The 20,926-nt window shown below is 39.0% G+C and overlaps 1 protein-coding gene across 1 annotated transcript in view; it reads right to left on the bottom strand.

Annotated features, from left to right (window-relative positions):
• DNAH17 (dynein axonemal heavy chain 17) overlaps positions 1 to 15,250 on the bottom strand; it is a 128,146-nt gene extending 112,896 nt beyond the window's left edge. Inside the window, exons 1-13 of the mRNA XM_063293325.1 lie at positions 14,906 to 15,250; positions 12,349 to 12,542; positions 11,540 to 11,732; positions 11,344 to 11,443; positions 10,931 to 11,016; positions 9,510 to 9,635; positions 7,531 to 7,686; positions 6,350 to 6,436; positions 5,873 to 6,040; positions 5,193 to 5,309; positions 2,817 to 3,085; positions 2,477 to 2,672; positions 1,511 to 1,657 (exon numbers count right to left, since the gene is read on the bottom strand). Coding sequence (XP_063149395.1) covers positions 1,511 to 1,657; positions 2,477 to 2,672; positions 2,817 to 3,085; positions 5,193 to 5,309; positions 5,873 to 6,040; positions 6,350 to 6,436; positions 7,531 to 7,686; positions 9,510 to 9,635; positions 10,931 to 11,016; positions 11,344 to 11,443; positions 11,540 to 11,732; positions 12,349 to 12,542; positions 14,906 to 15,250 — 2,184 coding nt within the window. The remainder of the gene's footprint in view (positions 1 to 1,510; positions 1,658 to 2,476; positions 2,673 to 2,816; positions 3,086 to 5,192; positions 5,310 to 5,872; positions 6,041 to 6,349; positions 6,437 to 7,530; positions 7,687 to 9,509; positions 9,636 to 10,930; positions 11,017 to 11,343; positions 11,444 to 11,539; positions 11,733 to 12,348; positions 12,543 to 14,905) is intronic.
• Between the last annotated feature and the right edge of the window lie 5,676 nt (positions 15,251 to 20,926).

Consider the following 20,926-nt stretch of genomic DNA (forward strand, 5'->3'; position numbering starts at 1 on the left):
CTTATTCTAAGCACTCATCAGGTTCAAAAAAACCTGCAAAGTTTGCAGACTTATATACAAGTTTTTATTTGCAGGACTGAATTGTGAAAAAAAGAAGCTGCTGCCTTTTTCAAAGGACAATCTAAGTAATGCTTTATGAACCAATTATATTATAATATCTTCCAATTCATTCACTTAATGAATGAATGGATACATGAAATCACTGCTCATTGTTTCCTGACATAGAAAGATGAGTTATACCTCTTTATAACCTAATGGAGCTAAGGGAGGGAGAGATTTGTTTTAAAAAGGGGCAGGAAGACAGAGGGAAGCAGGGAGCTGCTAACATTATAACAGAAGGCAAGAAGAAAATAGAACATAGGGAGACAGCTGCAACAGTATTTGATTACTCCCAGATGGTCTTCCAGTTCAGAAAGCCTTGATAAGAGTTCTCGGAGTTGAGTATTTTATTGCTCAACTGATTTATAGTCAGGGAATTGAAAAATAGCCACCCAGGACTGGATGCTAGATGAGTCTGCATCACAGAGACATGGGAGGTGAAACTAAGAGAATTAATTTCTTCAAGCTTAGCCTGGTGCAGCAGCAGTCAAAATCTAGACAACAAGGAGGCAGATTTTCAATGGTCTGTTGTGACCTTTTCCGTCATTCTGTGTGTGTTTGGGACAGAGATTCTGCCTGACCTCCCTTCCCAACCTTCTGTGTGGTCTGAGAGATGTGCCAGAGTTCCCTAGGCCTGCTGTGTTGGTAGATTTGGCATTCACTCTGATTTTCTAAAACTATTCTATAAGATGTGGTTCAGGATTATGTGGACTGCATAGCAACCATTACCAAATTAGCATCTGGTACTACTTATCTATCAGAGTACATTTGATTCCAGTTTTCTGTGTTCGGTGGCATATAATTAGGTTTGGAGGACCTTTTTATAATTCTATTGTGATGAATTGATCATTGCCTAAGGGATGAATCATTATGCAGATCATCACTTAGTGTGAGTCAGAGCTTCTACAGAAATTAGGAACAAATGAAATTGGTTCAACTCTGCAATTGGTGGATTTGAATGATTCCTATTAGATTCCAGACACCATTCAAAGACTATTTATGAATTACTAACTGTCTTGAGGCCATACTATCTGAAAGACAACAAAGCTTACCTAGTTTTTAAGAACCTTAGGACCTTTTCTTGAACCTCTCATCTTTAGAGAGGGCTTTCTCAGTGGTTACTAAATCAAGAATGAACTACTAAGGAAGACAGCTCCCACTCTGCTCTTCCACTGATAGGCAACAACTTTTTGATTAAGACAAGCTCTTTGTCTTTAAATTGACAAGCTGTTGAAAAAAAATTGGTAAGGCGTGTGCTATAATTAATTTCTTACTGATGCCTTTTTGATTGAATCTTTAATTTATGAAACTTAATGCTTTGATTACAACTTCATTTTATTTCCATTTTACTGTTAGCTCTGTTTCTAGTGAAAGAGTATGATTTATATTCAGGCAGTTCATAAATAAATACCTTATTGTACCAGCCAACAATGAGATCTAAGTTGTCCACAAACTTCTGGAAAGTTTCATTCTGAGAGAAGAGGCTGCCAGCACTGTCTGGAATTTCTTTCTGACGCTGAAAGTTCAGGTACTTGACTTCACGGAGAACAGCTACAAGCTGTACAGTAATGCAGCAGGGAGAAATAAGTGATTTTCCAAATATAGAAAAAGAATTGAACTAAAAATGTGACTGGCTGTTGGCTGGATACAGATCTGATATGCTTGTAATACAATGGGAAATATGCAAATGAACAGGGATGGACAAATCTAGTTCTGTCCGTTCCTATAATGTTCAAACATTTCAACCCCAATTCTGTTTCCACATAAAGCTGTGTACATTTAATATTTTAAGTCTGTGATTGCTATTCATGTTGCTGAGGAAGCTTCCCTTTCAATGCAAAGAACAGCTATGAGGATCTGCATCTGGGGGTTAGACCATGATGATAATAGCTAAAGCCCACCTCCTCCCATCCCAGGGTTCCAGCCTGTATAAGGAACCCTTACAGGTTTTATTTAGTTGCAAAAGAATTTGGACACTCAGTGATTACATACAGTAAATAACATATCATCTGGTTTTCCACTACAACCAGGGTCCTGTGAAGCTTGAAAGCTCGTATGCAATTTAATCAATATCCTTTAAACAGAATTAGTTTCAAAATCCAGTAGGGATATTCACTGCATTTCTTTCTGCAGACCTGGCATTTTGGGAAATATTCTATTAGGATCAGTCACTGCAGCCTGAAGAAGCACCATACATAGATGTTGGATATCATATCACCCATCATTCCCAGACAGAATAGTCATTGCTGACTGGGGATGATGGGAACTGTAGTACAATACAATTGGAGGGTGCCATTTTGGAGAAGACTAAAAACTTGCAGTCAAGCTGTCCATCAAACTGAAATGATGTTAGCATGCTTCTGCATTGTTCACCAACCTTTTTGCTGAAGTTGACACTAATAAGTCTTGTTTCTGGGTCTCTCTGGATCAGTGGCTGCTCTAGATTAAACTGGCAGTCTTTATCAACCCTGCCGATCCACTCTGCATAAATTCTTTCACGGTAACCTTTCAGCAAGCGTATCATCTCGTCATACTTTCCATAGATCAGTTTGGCTTCAGAACTGGCCATTACACTGCAAAGAGGAAAGAAATCCCTCAGTTCCAGAAGGGAAATAGAATTTAATTAACATTGGCAACAAAGCTAATAGCTTGTAATACTACTCCTGGGAACATATTACTAGAGACTGGATAATCTGTAATGGCAGATCGTTACTTACGGATGATCAATGGCATGCAAGTCTTTCCTTGGGATCTGCAATCTTTCTTGGAGTTCTAAAGCCCATTTCAGTTGCCCAGCAACAGGTGGCATATTTTTGCTAATGGGAGGCACGTGATCTCCAGTTTGAGCAGCAGCTATCTGGGCATCATACAAAATCTTTGCATTGTCCAATTCAACATTGAACATCTCCAAAAGTGTTGTGTAGTGGGGAGCTGCGTCTGCTTTGATCAACGGTCGTTCCAACAGAGATGCAAACATATGGATTTGCTAGAGACAAAAATTGTTGAAATAAATATATATATGGATTGTATATAACTTTCAATATGCATCTGCATGAACTTTTTTGAGTTATTCCTAGCCAGTATACTTCTTGGCATGCTACTTCATCCCCAATGTTTTTTGGCTTTCTTTTCAAATGACACCACTCTGTGGCTACTAAGCATGCTCAGACCCACATTAACAGAGCCAGTAAAATTGCTGAGATAAACAACAGCAATTAAGAGAACTACTATGCATTCTTATATAGGGGTATACAGAAGCAAGCACTGATGAAATCAGTGGAACTAACTTGCATGGTAAAAGGATTAATGGGAATTTGAATCTTAAAGGTGACAAAAAGAACCACCTGCCTGCACAAAATAACATTTGTTCCACTGTCTTCTTTTGTGCTCTAGTAGGATTTGCAAGCTATTGAAGCACTACAAAAATTTGTGAACCAAGGTAATCATGGAAGGAATGCAACACCACAAATAACAATGCCTCCACTGTGCTATGTTCAGAGTGAAAGCCACTCTCTGTCTCTTGACTTGCACTGCTTGGCATTTAGGAATCTGTTTCATACACAAAGAAACTGGGATGGAACATGTACTTTGTGCAGTACGAATCAAACAGTTTGTTCTTTAAAATATGACATTTTCCCCCTTTGTGGTAATAATGCTTTATGGCTATCTTATGGTTTTAGCAATTCCTAAATTTTGTAGCTATCGTAAAAACAGCCGGAGCTCAGCCAAGCAATTCCTTTTTCAAAACAACCTGAAGCTTTGGTGCCATCTCGCAGAATGTATTTCCCCCTCCAAAACTTTTTGCAACAACTCCTTGCTTCCTTTGTTACCTACCAATGTAATGGGGATAAAAAGTGCTCATAGAACTATGAATTGATATTTTTGTGCATATAAACCCTGCATCATTTTTAAATGTTTTCCTCATAATTTATATCCTTATATTAGTGTTTCTCAAACTGCTAATCAGTAGAAGATAGATTTTAATCATAACAGAAGAATAGCCCATTTCTAGAAACTGTATTTTACTGATGATGAGTTGTAGTGGAATATACTACGAAGAAAAGTTTACATAAATTCTAAATGTGTATTAACTTCGGTAAATCTTTTGAAATCCTAATTATAATTAGTAAGAAGCGGTAAGACTTCATTTACCCGTTTCTTGGCCCCAGGATCTTGCTCTGGATTGTTAATAGTAGAGTTCATGATTCCTTGTGAAATAAATTTGGTGCTTCCCATTGTAGATATTGAAGGAGGACAACCATATTAGTCTATAGCAGCCAAAAAAATTGAAAAGATTCTGGCAGCACTTAATTAAAGGCCAAAGCTTTCATGGACTACAGTTTAAGAAATCTGGCAACTGATGAAATGAACTGTAGCTCAGAAAAGCTCATGCCCTTTAATCAGATTTGTTACTCTGAAAGTTGCTATTAGAATCCTTCTGATTTGTGAAATGAATGTTTCTGGAAATGCTCCAAGTCCCTTTGTCAAATCAGTAAATATTACATTCTTCTCTGTTCCCTGAAAAAGGAAATTTTAGACAGAAGGCTGGGGAAACATTTCCCCAGCAAAGGGAAATTGAAATTGTTCAAAGTTAGGTTTGTTTTCGCATTATTTGATTCAAGCCTTGCATCAGAATGACACACAAACATCTTGTTAGCAAATTGTCAGACTGTAAGGCTTGAGCTCCATTTATTTGATACTGTCCTCCAATCTTTTATTTATTTTTTACACATACACTGACACACACACACACAATAAGTTTAACAGCTGAAGATAACAGAGGCAGGATAGGGTTGGAGGCAGTGAATTTTATGCCATTACTGTTTTCTACTAGCTCAAGAATGAGCAGAAAGCACTTTAACTCATTGGTGGGGATTGATCCTAAGAGCTGTTTGGTTCTGGCGGAGTCTGAGGAGTTAGTACTCTTCCATCTTGAGCACAGATTAGAAAAACAATGTTTGTTCTTCGCATCAGAGTCTTCCAGGTTAACTAGTCATAAAAAGGGGTTTCTTCCAGCCAGAACAGAAACAACTGCTTTTTCCACTACCTGGGTTTTAGATAAGAAGCATGAAAACCTTCACAGGGAAGGGTACCTTGACAGCTGATTCAAAACTGGAACAGTCAACAAATCCTTGATAGAAAATGGTGCCCAGTCGCCTATCCATATCCTGAATTTTGATCTCAAAATCTGCAAAATCTGCATCAAATTGCTTTAAATAACAAAATAATAGAATAAATTAGATCAGGCATATACTGCATATGTGGACTTTCAGAAGTTATTAAATCTACACTCCCAGTCAAAGAAGCAGCTGGGCCAATTTATATTACAAGGAATGCATTTGTTGCTACTGTATAGTAATTGTCAATACCAGGATTTCCTAGGTTATAGGTAAAGGTTTCCCTTGACGTAAAGTCCAGTCGAATCCGACTCTAGGGGGCGGTGCTCATCTCCGTTTCTAAGCCTTGGAGCCGGCGTTGTCCATAGGACACTTCCGGGTCATGTGGCCAGCATGACGACACGGAACGCCGTTACCTTCCCGCCGAAGCGGTACCTATTGATCTACTCACATTTGCATGTTTTCGAACTGCTAGGTGAGCAGGAGCTGGGACGAGCAACGGGAGCTCACCCCGCCGCGCGGTTTCGAACCGCCGACCTTCCGATCGGCAGCTCAGCAGTTTAACCCGCAGCGCCACCGCGTCCCCCTAGGTTATACTAAGTGAATAATTAATCAGTTTTATATGCACATACACTTTCTATCATAAAATGACTAACCTCATCTGCTGGATCTAATGGATCATATTTGCATTCTGCAAACACTTTCACATGTTCAAGAATTTCCTCATAAATTTGGAACACCAAGCTCCCTAAGATATTGCCTCTCACACCTCCCAATTCAATTTTCTCCAGTTTGAGAAATTCAATTGCAGTCATGTACAGTTCCTTAAAAAGACATACAACTAAGTTATTCACAGATTTTTTTTAATCCAAGAAAAGGTGAGGAAAGTAATCAACTGCAAAACCAGTTTTAATGTGTACATGCTTTTTATTTTTAAAAATGCCATTGTTCATAAAATGATTTTCTATAATTTCAGTATTATTAAAAATGAAGAACTTTAAAATTTAGGTTTTTATAACTGCTGATACGTTATATAGTCTGCTTTGTGCCTAATTTTCTATAAGAATATAGACGTTTTGTGCTAATTATCACTACAGTTGTTTCACATTTTATAGCAACTACTTAATTCTCACCTCTATGGTCTTCAGTCTGTGAAAAAATGAATTCATTCTTGTAAAGACAAGAGTAGAGGGAAATTCCCAGTACTGAGGTTCTTTATTCTGAAAACATAAATAAAAATATATGGTCTCAAAAATATATATATCAGGTCTCAAAAAAAAAAAGATAGGAAACATGTACAGAACTTGGCTTCTAGAATTCCAACCTATGCTAGTGGTGGCCATAGGAGGTATCTTTAATGAAGTAATGCAGTTTGTGCACATGCTCTTTCTCCCCAAGGTGTACATGTGTGTGATAGAAAGATAGTCTAATCATGGTAGGTGAACATGTGTTACCTCTATATGTTTCAGCCATCCCCTTGTGTTGCATCAGTGTGTGCTGTATGAGTGCACTAGGAAACTGAGGGTGGGGGAAGGAGCTGCATATGCTAAATTCAGGGTCATGTGTCCATGGAGAAGGGGAAGGGGGCTTAGTTTAGCTGTTCCATAACCTAACGCCTTTTCCCTTTGAATAAATCTAGTTAAAGTTCCTGTGACAATCTTCTTTTTGGTTGTAAGCAACTGATAAGGGCTTGACATGAATTTTTGGCATCTGGATACATTTGCCAATTTATTTCTAAGTTCATTAGGGCAAAGATTTCCTAATAAAGGAAGAACATGCAGATGTTCTATACAGGCAGTCCTCATTTTGTGACCACTCATTCAGCGACTGTTCAAAGTTATGATGGCACTGAACGAGGAAACTTACAGCCAGTCCTCAAAGTTGTGGCTATTGCAGATTCCCCCTGGTCACATGATCACGATTCAGGCACTTGGCAACTGGCACACAATTACAACAGTCACAGCATCCTGTGGTCACCCAATCGCCATTTGCGTCCTTCACTGCCGGCTTCTGACAAGCAAAGTCAATGGGGGAGCCAGCAGGAAGTTGCAAGTTGTGGTCACATGATGTGCTTAACAACCTCAACTGGAACTGCCAGAACTGCCATCGTGTGTCAGCACAGTCTTGTGATTTTTCACTTTACAGCCGCATCGCTTAACGATGGAGTTTCCAGCGCCAATTACGGTCATTAACTGAGGACTACCTGTACTCGTAATACTCTGCAAACTGCCCTCTTCTTTCCCAGGCTGTGAGAAAGTTACAGTAATATTCCCTCTCAGATTCATCAGGGTCTGCTGCTGCTGTTGTGGCCAACCTTAAAAAAAGAAGGCATCATATCTGTTGAGCAAAGGTTATAGGTCTTGTAGAGTTTCTCAATCACAGCGATGGCCAGCTTGATCCCTGACAAAACCTCCTCAATTTCACCTTGCAAGCCTTTCAGCACTTCCTCAGGACTCAAAAAGTTACGTGTCTAAACAGGAAAAGATGCAGACAAAGAGGAACAGGGCTTGTTGAACCAGATATTTTAACTAAAATGTCATAACAGCTTGGCAGTCAGTTGTATCATGATAGTAACTCAGAAACCCCCAAAGGGTTGTTTCAGCATCATAGTTACAAGATGAAAGTCGGCTTCCATTTATGCTGGTATTTAAACCTTTTTTCTTTGTGAAAAAACAGCATGGAACTGAAGTGGACTATCTAGCAGAAGTGCCTCAGGATTGGCTTATGGAGTATCAGCGGCAGAGAGCAGAAAACTGTTTTATAGGAGAAGGCCCATAACTGCTAAACTGGCAGATTAAAGATTCCCCATCCCGGATCTACTTAGCCTATTCTCTGCTCTGGGTGAAATGTTCAGCCGGAATTTGGAAGGCTTCTCTCACAGTGCTTTTCCACTGGCAAATTACTGGTGCGGATTTGAACAGCTCCTCTGTCTCCTAAAGTCCTTGTCTAGTGGCAGGACAAACTGATTTCAAATCTCATATACAGTAAACTGGAGCCCACACCTTGGATGCACGAGGGACTGTGACAGCACAGTCAATCCTACACAAGACTGCCTTCCATCTTTAACACTGCAAATCAAGGGTGCTAACTCCTTCTCCTCTCCTTTGATCAGTCAAACAAAAATGCTTGACAACATTAATTCAGCAATCCTGGATTAACTAAAATAATTTTTAAACAGTTCCTATTGAACCATAAGACTGAATTGCAAGAAGAAGGAAAAAACAATTATGGCAAATGCTTTTGATACTTCAAATCTGAATGATTCTTAGTATTATTCTCCTCAGTGGTGATCGTGGTGGAGGAGAAACCTTCTTTCTCTTGAATACCTAATACAAGGTAGAGGCAGTAAAGAAAGAGGTGAGGGTGATGATATCCCTTTAATTCTGCATGACCCTTTAGCTAACTGCCTAATCTGTCAATACTAAGAGAGGCCCATAATATGATACATTTATATTTGAGATTCTCTTGGAAGCCTTAAAAAAACTCAAGGTAAGTGGGCACTGAACTAGATTAATTTCATACAGAGTCTTTGCAGCATAGAATTCCTTTTCAATCCATTTCAGCAGGCAATCAAACAAGACGATAAAAATAATCCATCAGTTGTCGTACATTCTACTAAGATTATATTACATAAATTACAGCTCTTTAGACTGGGATGGTAGGAGGTGTAAACAAATCAGTATATATTATCATCTTTGGTGACAGAGCTCAGCTAGACAGTGCTTCTGTTTGAAAGTTTTTGAAGTAATTGAGAAAATTGCTCAGAAATTTTTTTATAGTTAATCCTGAATTTGGTTTACTGTCTATACTTCCTAATGCACATAGATGACTCATCACAAGAAATCAATTCATTTATTGTCAGCTAGATTATGAGTCAAAGTATTGGGAAACTAAAGTACATCTTTCACTGAATCCATGGTACTTAAAGCTGTAAGAAACTGCCTAGGCTGAAAAAATAACAGAATAATAAAAACCTTGGAAAAATTCTAGTGATGAAAAAATTCAGTCAAATTTGTCACCACACTGATTAACTATATTAATAAATCTTTTCCAAATATATTATGTACACATCACAATTTTGGTTTGCAATTTTGTTCTATGTTTTTGTTCTTCATTTCTTGTCTTAAAAAATAATATATATATATTGTGTATATACATACATAACAGTAAAAGTAGCTTGGTTTCATTTTTCTTATCCTTTCTTATGGATAAACCTTTTCAGTGGTTACAAACATTAAAGTTGTAGGAAAAAACCCTTCCCAATTAAGAACTTTTATTTTCATAGCATAATACCATTTCAATGAAGAGATTACAAATCTCCTGCAAAATGACAATGACCCGGGATGGAATGTTGTAATATTCAGAATTAGCCCAAATCAAGCATATTGTGTACATGATGTTACTGATGTGTGAAGACACCTGTAATAACAGAAACAACAGAATGGAAGTTTCAGAAAGGTGAAATAAACGCTTAAAAATTATTGCATATTTTTGTAGTGTGCTGATCAAGATCATCTTCACTAATCTGGAAATCCTATTCACATTCTTGAATATGTGAACAGTGTCCTTAGGCTAGAGAACAACCCTTTGATAACTATAAGCAAGAGAAGGATGCACAGCTTATACTGAACTTTAAATGTGCCCGAAGCATCCTCATTCTCTGAACCTCATGAAAGAATTCTAAAGAAAAGGAAGCAGCCAACACCAAACATTACCCTTGTTTTTATTTTAATAATCATATGGAGGATTGCGTTTCCATGCTAAGTCAGGGCAAGGAGACCTTCTAGAGCAGTGTTTCTTATCCTTGGCAACTTTAAGATGTGTGGACTTCAACTGCCAGAATTCCCCAGCCAGCCATGTTGAGCTGAAGTCCACACATCTTAAAGTAGCCAAGGGTGAGAAACTCTGCTCTAGACAGTGTATCAGTCCATGGGCAAAAGTTGTTAGTTGCATAGAATGGCTCTCTCGCTCTCTGTTTTATACTTAACAGAGAGGGCTTAGAATGTGTTATGCTGCACGAGAAGATTCCCCCCAGTTTGAGAGATTCCATGACTGGCACACTTATGTAAGAGGACAAGAAGGAGTTTTTATTGATAAAGTCTTACCTTTCAGTTGGGTTTACTTTGCCAAGGGAGCTGCTTGGGCCTGGCACACTTCAATGGAGCCCATAGGTGAGTCTTTACATTTGAGTAGATTTGTGTAGGTTGATCATAATAAGCATGTGACACCAAACCATGTTTCCTGCTTACAGTCACTATTTACAAGTTATGATTGCCCTTCTAAAATATTCAGATTTTGTGATGGCTGTTCATGGTTTGTTCTGGAGGTGGTAATAACTTGTTCCCAATCACCCTGGAATAATTTCCCCCACCCCCCAATGTTGGGATTTAGGCTGACTTTAAGGTGACGGTTTAATCCTAAACAGCACAGTCATGATCTCTGCTTGTGATAATCTTCATGTGACAATATCTTCCAGAGAATTCTCTCATGCTACATTTGCATGCAGCACCTGGCCCAGCCTAGTGTTCTTCAAATGTGTTGGACTTCACTGCCCATAATATCTAGGCAGAGAAGTGCAGGCCATTTCTATTTGTGAAGTCCCCTGCAGCTGAGAATGTCGGCATGCCTTTTAAAAGTGATGTAGTGGCCTGTCAGCTTCTTACTGCAAGAAACATGGTAACTCTCAAAACCTTATTTCTTCACTTTTGACATACCTGGTTATAGTCAGCTTGTTCCACTTCCTCCAGTGTAACTTTTAGAGGCTGCAAATACAGGTTAATATCATCGGCTTCTTTCAGTCCTGAATGAAAGGAATGCTTGAGGGTAAGTGAATTTAGGAGGGAAAGAGATCTGATTAAAATTTTGTGTGGGTCTTTTTCATAACAGTGATCGGGTTGTTTGGATGTGGAACCTGCAAATGCAGGAGTCTGAAGGAGGGGGAAGGGAATGGGTGTTGCTAGAGAGGCCAAGGGTGAGCAGTAGGCCCTGGAACTGCTCTGTAAAAACTTATGGTTATAAAATATAGTGTGTAGATTAAGTTGGGTGCTACTCCTTTGATTTCTGGAACCACATGAAACAGCCACTTGTATATGTTATGCAACTGGGCTTTTTAGGAAATAGAGTTTACCTGCAGATACATCCTTGAAGACATTCTTAAGCGCTGGCCAATAGCAGCTCTTTGCTTGCTCTAAAATGTCAGCAATCTTTTTGACTTGAGGCGCATAAAGCTGATGGGGAAAAGCAAAACCCAAATCAGAAAGCATGTTGGTTTTCAGCATCACACATTGATGTACTTGCAAATCTGAAATAAGCCTTCAGCCTACCTGCTCATTTATGCATTGCAGGTTGATCTGCCGACTGTACCAGAAATCAAATTCTACTCTGGGTAATGGGTTTAAGCCATCCAGGAGAGGCTGGGCAGAATCCTTGCTCAAGATATCTCGGATCTGATGAGACCAGTCAATAATTATTGTTTCAATAGAATGTAGCAGGGCACTGTCCACAGCAACAGGTAGGCTGAAAGAAAAAAAAAAGACAAAACAGTAAAATGGAAATAATCTTAACAGTAGTTAACAACTCATATTTATAGCCTATAGGATGTCATACAGTGGGCTCTAGGACTCTTCAGTCCAGCATGCTTCCTGTTGCAAAGCACAACATACTGAAGAACTGTGTAAATAAAAAACTATAACATTCTCTAATGAAGAAACAGATTGCGGGATTGAACTAAATTCTGTAAATTGGATTCTACATATAAGCACACTCAAGCACAGAGAGATATTACATAAACATAATGCAAACTTTGGAATCATTTGATGATAGCCGGACAAGAGATTGATAAAGAGAAAGGAATGAATGGACGAAGTGTGGTTTCCTGAGCAGCTGAAGGAAACAAGATGTTATGGGGAATAACTTAGGGGCTAATTGAATACACCCAGTTATCACCTAGATTTGGGTGATTATAATAATTGCCATCTAACTGTGTATGTGTGTGTGTGTGTGTATACACACACACACATACACACACACACACATACTGTTTTTTTGTAATTAAAGTGAAAGAGTCCTGCATATCCTCTCACACTATTCACAAAATAACAGTAGGTGGCAGACATAATTAAAAGGCACCCACCTGTCAAACACTTCTGAGATACTATCCAGGGCATCCGTGTTCTCTGGCAAAGGGAGCAGTGTTTTTCCTTTGATCTTTCCTCCCATCACAAACATCTCATTTTTCAGCCTGTGAGCTTGTCGAATAACATCTTCAGCTACCACTCGAGGCCATCCGGTTAGGTTTACACCTTTCAAGAATAAGGAGTAGGCAACCTATAGAAGAAGGATTATTTACATATACTACTGATGTAAAAAATGTTTGAATTCAAGCAATTTTGGATTTGAAAAGCTCCATTCTGAGCACAAAAAGTTGTTTCAGATTTGAAATAGTTATTTTCACATTAGAAACACATTAGTCTGTTTTGATTATTTGGGAAGTCTTGACTTTGAAACAGTTTTGTTTCAAGTTAGAAAACTCCAATGGAGCACAAAAGTCTTCTGAAATTACTATAATATCCAGTTTTGAAAGCAAAGCAGCCATTCTGAAGTTAAACAACCGTTTTGAGCTTGAAACACGGTGTTTTGAATTTGAAATTATTACTTTACACACTCCTAGCAAATACCTCTGTTTCAATTATTACAGATCTAATCAAACTAAAACTGTTCTGGAAAGATCCATTCTATTTTAAAACATCCATGCCTGGAATTTCATTATAGAACAGCAATATTCATATAATCCTATTATTCTTGTAGCTGTTGCACCAGAGCTATGCCAATGACGTAGTAGCAATATGCTCAATGCCAGCATAACAATAATGCTGTGTGAGCATCGATCCCTTCTCTCAGTGTATTCCTTTCTTCTACCAGTACATTATCTTAGGCAAGGCAAGGAAATTTCAATTTTAGGCTCAGTTAAACTGTTAACCCAGTATGTGAATCTATGAAAAAGATCAGTTTAAAAGTTTGAATTAGGGGAAGTGATTACCAATATTAAAATACCTCTGTAGAAACATACGAGAGCCAGTTTGGTGGAATAGTTAAGGCACCAAGCCAGAAACTGGGAGATCTGAGTTCTAGTCCTGCCTTAGGCACAAAGCCAGCTGGGTGACCTTGGGCCAGTCACTCCCTCTCAGCCCTAGGAAGGAGGCAACGGCAAACCCCTTCTGAAAAATCTTGCCAAGAAAACTGCAGGGCAGTCTCCGAGAATTGGAAATGATTGAATGGATTAAAAAAGAAAGAAAGAAAGAAACATATGGAAAACTCCATGGAATTCTTTCTACCCCTTTTACCACTGATAGCCGTAGGAGGTGTTTATATTTTCTTTGCTTTTTTTTGTAACATGTTGCGTCTCTCTGTGTGTGTTTATATGCATTTTCTCCTGTGGGACTAATCAGAGTGTGTGCACACATGGTGCTTGCATGTGCCTGTGAAGGTCTAAATCAGGACGGGTGCATGTATGTTGCCTCCGTATGAGAGTGTGTTTGTGTTTCTGCTCTCTCTCTCATATTGTGGGAGTGTGGGTTTGTGTATACACTTGGCTGGTAATTAGTGTAATGTAAAAGTGGTGGCGGGAGAAATGCTTTAGTAGCACTTCTACCGATGCTTCTTATCATCATTTCCTTTTACTGTCCACCAGGCACATATTATCTCAGCATGCCTGTTCCAGCCTTTCTGTGCTCCTGGTGAGGGCACTGAGCATATCTTAATGGCAGAGCACAGCCACTTGCCAGGGTCCCTGTTTCAGTTCTGCACATTATCCCCAGTTAAAAGGATGCCCAGATAGCAGGGCAGCTTCTGCCTGAGTCTCCAGAGAGCTGCTGTTAATTCCAAATGACCACAGTGCTAAATGAACAAATATTCTGACCAGCATAAGGCAGCTTTGGATGTGGCCCATCATATGTAGAAAGCAGCAAGATCAGTTACAGTGAGAAGCCTGAGTTAACTGGGCACCACAGCATTAATGCCATTTCTCCAGATATTTCACAGAGGAAATAAGTGTCTCTTTCAAGCAATATGGAATAACTCTTCATAACTCTACCTATTAGATCCATAAATAAGGAGAACATCTGGGGTGAATGTAAACATCACAGGATTTTCTGGGAATAGTCCAGCATAGACATACCTGAGGATTCAGCCATTTGTTTAAGCAGTAGGCACCACCGTGCAATTTCACAGTGTCACAGACACCAGAAAGAGATGTTAATTTGAAAAAAAAAAAGAATAAAAGTGGCCAGAATCTGCTAAGTGTAATTTATTATATTTCAATCTTAGCTCTTTCTTCAAAGAGAACCAAATAAGTATTCTGTCCTCACAACCATTATAGGAATAGGTTAGGATTAGGATTAGGATTTGGGAAATGAATTTTCCACTTCCAGGACTGTAGCTACTGCATCATGTTGGCTTTGTACAACAGCGAAAAGCAATAGCTTCAGCCATAATATGGTAGCACCTTTGCTTCCATTTTTATGCAATACTGAGGACCCTGGTACAATCCAAACGGTCTGGATTAACCAATATTACTATCACCTATCCACCTTGTTAAAGACAGTCCTGATGTCATTACACCGGTCGTTCCTTATATTTGCTGAAAATGGAAGCATTCTGTGGTGAACCACAAACCAAAACTGGAAGCCCACCTCTTCCACAAAAGCCATCATCTGCTCTATTGGGGAAGGGCTGATATCTCCAACCAGGAGTGCATCCAGGAAGTTATCTTTGGTAATGTTTTCATTCTTCTTTTTCACAAAATAGACTCCTTTATTTTTCAGTGTTGATGGGAAGCCAAGGCAGGGGACTAGTTGTCCAGTAGGGTTGAGGGTGATCACCAATGCTGTCACATCTGGCTTCTCATAGAATTCATTGAGCATGGCATGAGTCTCTTCACTGGTTGCAAACTTGGACCATTTGTCAGGCTTAACACGAAGAGAGAGTGTGCAATAATTTTCTATGAAATCCAGTCGTTTATCAGCCACTATGGTCATATTGATTCCTCATCAGCTAACCACGGAATGAGCAAAAAACAAACTGGAAAGTCTCCTCTCCCAATATTATTTCCTGTGTTGGGGAGAAAACATTCTTATTCAACACATTAAGTATCTCCAAGGCAACCTATCTGAAACTTATTTATGGTCCATTACCTAGTTATATTATGGTATTAATTAAAGCAGAACATTTGTTGGGAAAGAGCATTTAAGATTAATTTTACATTGAGACACATGATCACCATCGCCATGGGATGAGCTAGTTTGAACCCAAAGTAGCTTTTTGAATGCTGGCCCAGAAAAATAACCCTGGAAACTCTGGCAGCTTCCTCTAATATGATCTGCTCAGAAAAGCTTGCTCACATTCATCATTTTGTGCTCTTTCTCTTGGTATAACCTGTTAATCAGAACTGTTGGAAGTCCTGGCAAATCCAGCATGCCTCATTAGCATGTGAATTAACATGTAAATTGAGCTGTCCCACAATGCAACTCTGAGGAAGCTGTTTGTTGCTACTCCCACTTCCTCTTTCCCCTTCTTCCACCCAGGAAGAAGCAAGCATGCTACTCTGCTCTCCATTCATCAGGGCCATGTTCTCAGGCCTTGATGAAGGATTCTGCCCCTTTCTTCCACACAGCTCTTGGCAGCTGTAGGGCTGAGAGTTTAGCGCAAACTAAGTGTTTAGAAAGAAGAACAAAGGAACTTCATCTTTTCCACCAAGATGGATGTTACAGAAGCAACAATAAAGTCAGTAAGAATTCTTTTACTTATCTTAACCTAATCTGTCCAAGCGTGTGATTCTTTATGCTTGGGAGGGCTGAATGTGTAAGATCAATAACCTGTGTTTATCTGATGTGCTCATTGAAGCTAAGATAATTTTTTGTTTTTCTGTGCCAGCTTCTCAGCTGTGTTATAAGCTCTGCTTCATTTCAGTGGTTCTAGCAGGCCACTAAATTGGCTTTAAGAACTAGGTATGTTGTAGCCCAGAATGTCATATGCAGCCAGCCTCACCTTTATTCGATGACCTCCAAAGCACCTAAACTTTGGCAATTTTCAGCAGTGTAATTTTTACTGTGTTTCCAATTTTGTTTTCACGATAAGGGTGAAAAAAGATGTGTTATGCTTATGCAAGGCAAAATACAGCCATTTTCACTCTTAAATTTCCCATGCCACCAAAATAGGAGGGTGTGTGTGTTTGTCTAAAACTTTTGATCCTGTCTACCAGTGATACTCTGTCTCAGTAGGTAAGTACAGGCAGACAGGCAGACAGAGTGGAGGTCTAATTCATATGTTCATTTTATGTCTTAGAAACAGATCATATATTCTGTTAGCTTTACTATTAAAAAGCTTATAGTTCAGGGCTGTGACCCTGAAATGGAGACAGGTAACAAAAACTAGACAGCTTTCCTTCCTTCAGAGTGTGACTCGAATCGTGTAAAAGGATACGGATAACCAATGCTGTTTATTGTGCATGCTATTATCTGAAAGGATGGAACCCTACTAGTGTGAAAAGTAACAGAAAGGTCATTCCAATAGCTTATCTAAAGCAAACTAAATATTTCCTGCTTTGATTTATACTCATTTTCAATTCTTCTGTTCTGAACAGCATTTCTTTTGCTTGTTTATTCCTTCATATTTTTTCTCCCTGATGTCCTTGTGGGAAAAATTTACAAAGGAACAAACTAAATGTGATGTGGATGATACACAGAATATCTCCAAGAGTTTTATTTTCTCTTTTATTTTTTAGCTGTGTTGTGATCCGAATCTGATAGTAAGGGACCAGGGACAATAAACTTTTTCCCAGAGGTTGTTTTTTTTCCCTAATCAAAGTTGACTGCTCCCAATATTCTTTTCTACCTGCAAGAAAAAAAGATAAATGGCATAAAGGTAAGTGGAAGAGTTTCTTGCTCCCATGGAAAGCAGGTTGGCAGTGTTGGAAAGGAATTATTAGAAAGTTAAACTAATGCCATTTCAGCAGGAAAGTTAGTGCTTTGCCATTATGCAGAGGAGTCACCTAGGCAGATAAGGAGGAATGAGGAGAAAGCATTACACTCCTGGAAATAGAGGTAAAATGTACCAATTAGAACACTGAGAAATTAGGCTAGGCCTTATCAGGAAAATGAAACTTGAGGATTTTAGAATTAGGCATCTGCAAACTGGTTGTTTATACCTGACCATAAAAGGATATTTCATCCCTTGTACAGGGCCTGGCCACACTCAACGCTCAATGCTCTTGCTTTGTGTGCTAAATAAACTTTTGAACTCTGAATTACAGTGTCTGGCATTCCGATTTGAACAAGAAATGAACCATCGGGGAGAAATTCTTCCAACAGCAGGGACAGTTGTGTTTGGGAGAAGGGAAGAGTTAAGTAACTCTTCTTCCAGGGCCATTGCAGCAAGAGTCAGTATGACTTTAAAATAGGTGAATGGTTTGCAGTAGACACTATTAAGCCCCTCCTTGTGGGGGGAGATGGGCAGTGATAAAAATTTGATAGATAAATAAAGAAAATATTATAATTTGCTAACTTTTCCTATGTATCTGGATGGTCAATGCATGAAGTTTGACGCCCATCGGCTAAATCCTTCCTTCTTCTTTGACTGTCATTTCTTGTATTAGAACTAAAAGCTGAACAATAGGCGGTGTTTGAATTCCCATCAGCCCTATCTAGCATGGCCAATGGGAGAGGGCATTAGGAATTGCCATGCTCGGAGGGCCAGACATTACCAGCCCCTGCTTTAGGAGAAACAAGATACTCACAAAAGGCACCTCACATCCACAGACAAACAGAACTAAGGTTCTACAATGTTCTCCTTACCTAATAGGCTTGGAGGCATCCAGCTGAAAACCCCCAACTGCCAAGGAATATTGCTTCCAAAGAGAAGTCTGGTGACATCATTTATCAACTGTCACACCTGCTAGAACCTTCTTCCACATATTTCCCTCAGTGGCACTGAACATGGTGAAATGGAAAGCTCCCCTTTTTCTAGAGTACACCTCTTCACCTGTTATGACTTGATCAAAACACAGTGGGCTTTAATTCTAAGGCAGCTATAATACTTTTGCATTTAGAATTCATTTTGTGGGAATCAACAGTTGTCCTGCAGGTGTCCATTGTAGGTTTTAAATGCCCTACTGAGATGATATTATCGCCTTGAAACTCAGGCACCCCAAGTTTGGTGTGGAGCTGATAAAAACTTGGTCCCTGAATTTGGGAGAGAGACTAACTTTGCAAAGTGGCTTTTTCGCCCCTCCTAACAGCACCTATCATGAATGCTTCAAGCAAAGCAAAAAGCATTTATTAAATGGGTAAGTCTTTTTATAGGGTACAGAAACAAATGATACATACATTTGGTATATGGGATAGGTCAGAAAGCAAGTAATCAAACCATAAAGGACATTGATTACATGTGAGAATTGAACAATAGAAAACATGGATTCTAGATAACATACTAGAAATGCTCGTATTGTTACCTGGAATTGTCAGGCTTCATTATTAGCTTTTAAGGAAAGGTGATATTGGCATTTCTAACATGGCAGTCTAGGCCTCTTTTCTAACTTTAGGAAAACATGTTTTTCTTCTGGGCCAAGGCCATTTCTTCTGGTATGGGAGAACTTGTCTTTTCAGCAGCTAAACAAGAGGGAGCGTATTCTGGAAGACCTTGAATACACTTGCAAGTTTTAAAAAATACAAACGCTGCTGGGAAAGGGACTGGTGTAACTCGTAAATTTGCCACTTGTGGAACGTTGTCTAGAATCCATGTTTTATGTTGTTCAATTCTCACATGTAATCAGTCTCTTTCATTGTTTGGTGACTTGCTTTATGACGTATCACATGTACTGAATGTGTGTATCATTTGTTTCTGCACCCTATAAAAGGTCTTCACCCCCCTTAATGAAGGCTTTTTGCTTTTGCCTGAATTGCTGTGTGATTCCTGTTTTCAGGGAGGCAGAAAGCCACCTTTGCAAAGGTTAGGTTGTTTCTCTCCCAAATTCAGGGAATAGGTCTTCAGCTCCATGCCAAACTTGGGGTGCCTGAGTTCACAGGCAACAGTATCAACTTTAAAAAAAGCTAATAATGAAGCCTAAAAATTCCAAGTAAGAATATCTTGTTTCTTACTGCTTCCTAAAGCGATATAACAATGTTCACAAATAACATATTGCCATACTGTATACTAAGAGGCAGTTTGGTGTAGTGGTTAAGGCACGAGACTAGAAACCAGGAGACCGTGAGTTCTAGTCCCACCTTGGGCATGAAGCAAACTGGGTGACTTTCTCTCTCAGTCCTAGGAAGCAGGCAATGGCAACCACTTCCAAAAAAACTTGCCAAGAAAACGGCAGAGACTTGTCCGTGCAGTTGCTAGGAGTCAAAAACTGACCTGAAGGTGCATGCAGTTACTGTATGCTGTTTGCAGATGAACCTGTTACCTGGGATTTTAGGTTTCATTATTAGCTTTTTAATAAAGGTGATACTAGTATCTTAGCATGAAGTTCAAGAAACCATGTTTTCCTTTTACCTCAAACCATTTTTTTCTTTTATGTGCAAAAACTAGCCTTTTCAGCAACTAAACAATAGCATATTCTGAAAGTCCTTGAATACACTTGCAAGCTAGAAGAAAGCTACAAACCCAGCTGGGAAAATTCGCCACTTGTGGAATGTTATCTGTAATCAATCTTTTCTATTGTTCAATTCTCACATGTAATCAATGTCTTTTATTGTTTGATTAGTTGCTTTCTGACGTCATTTGTTTCTGTACCCTATAAAAAGAATTGACCCCCCCCCCAATAAACACGTTTGCTTTCGTCTGAATTACGTTGTGATTCGTGTTTTCGGGTAGGCAAAAAGCCACCGTTGCAAAGGTGAAATTGTCTTCTCTCCCAAATTCAGGGAATCGGTCCTCAGCTCCACACCGCTCGGGGTGCCTGAGTTTTTTAAGGCAACAAACCAAGTCATGCCCTTCCCATGAAATAAATGTCAAAATCATACTCTGCAGACCAGTGTGTGAGTTTTGGTTTCAGTGGCCAACCACCTTATAAACATCCTTACAGCACTCTTGTGTTTGTTTCACATACATGGGAGCTTCCACAATTATAGGAAAGAGAGAGAAATAACCATAACTCTGGAATCCATGGTAACAATGAAAGAATTTTACTAAACTGCATTCCTTAGAACTGTACTAAAGAGTAAAGAATGCTACACCACCACCTCTGAGTGAAATACAGTGCATTATATCCAGGGAATTATGACATCAGCAGCTTGAATAGAGCAAGCACCTCAGTGCCCCTTTTTAAAAATAACCTAAGAAAGGTATTCTATTAAAATGCAGAAGTAGTGTACTTCTTACAAAAAGGATGAAAATAAAATCCCACAATTCCATTTCCAGGTCAACATTACATGTTCAGCACTTTTTTTTCCTAAATCTCCATCCTAGCAGTTCTTGCTTTTCCAAGATTTAAAATTATGTACAGTTTATAAAACTGTTGCATGGAAAGATTTCTGATTTTCCACCCTCAGAATATATCAATCTTTTCCAAAAGCTGTACATCCAGACTCTTTTTCCTTGTTTCTCTTTTCTTTAATCTTGCCATCTTTCTACTCCAAGAACATGGACATTCCTTCCATTACAGTAATATCTGCCTTTTCAATTCCTAGCATACAATGCATGATACACACAATAGC

The sequence above is a fragment of the Candoia aspera genome, chromosome 2 (assembly GCF_035149785.1).
Source record: "Candoia aspera isolate rCanAsp1 chromosome 2, rCanAsp1.hap2, whole genome shotgun sequence".
Lineage (NCBI taxonomy): Eukaryota > Metazoa > Chordata > Lepidosauria > Squamata > Boidae > Candoia > Candoia aspera.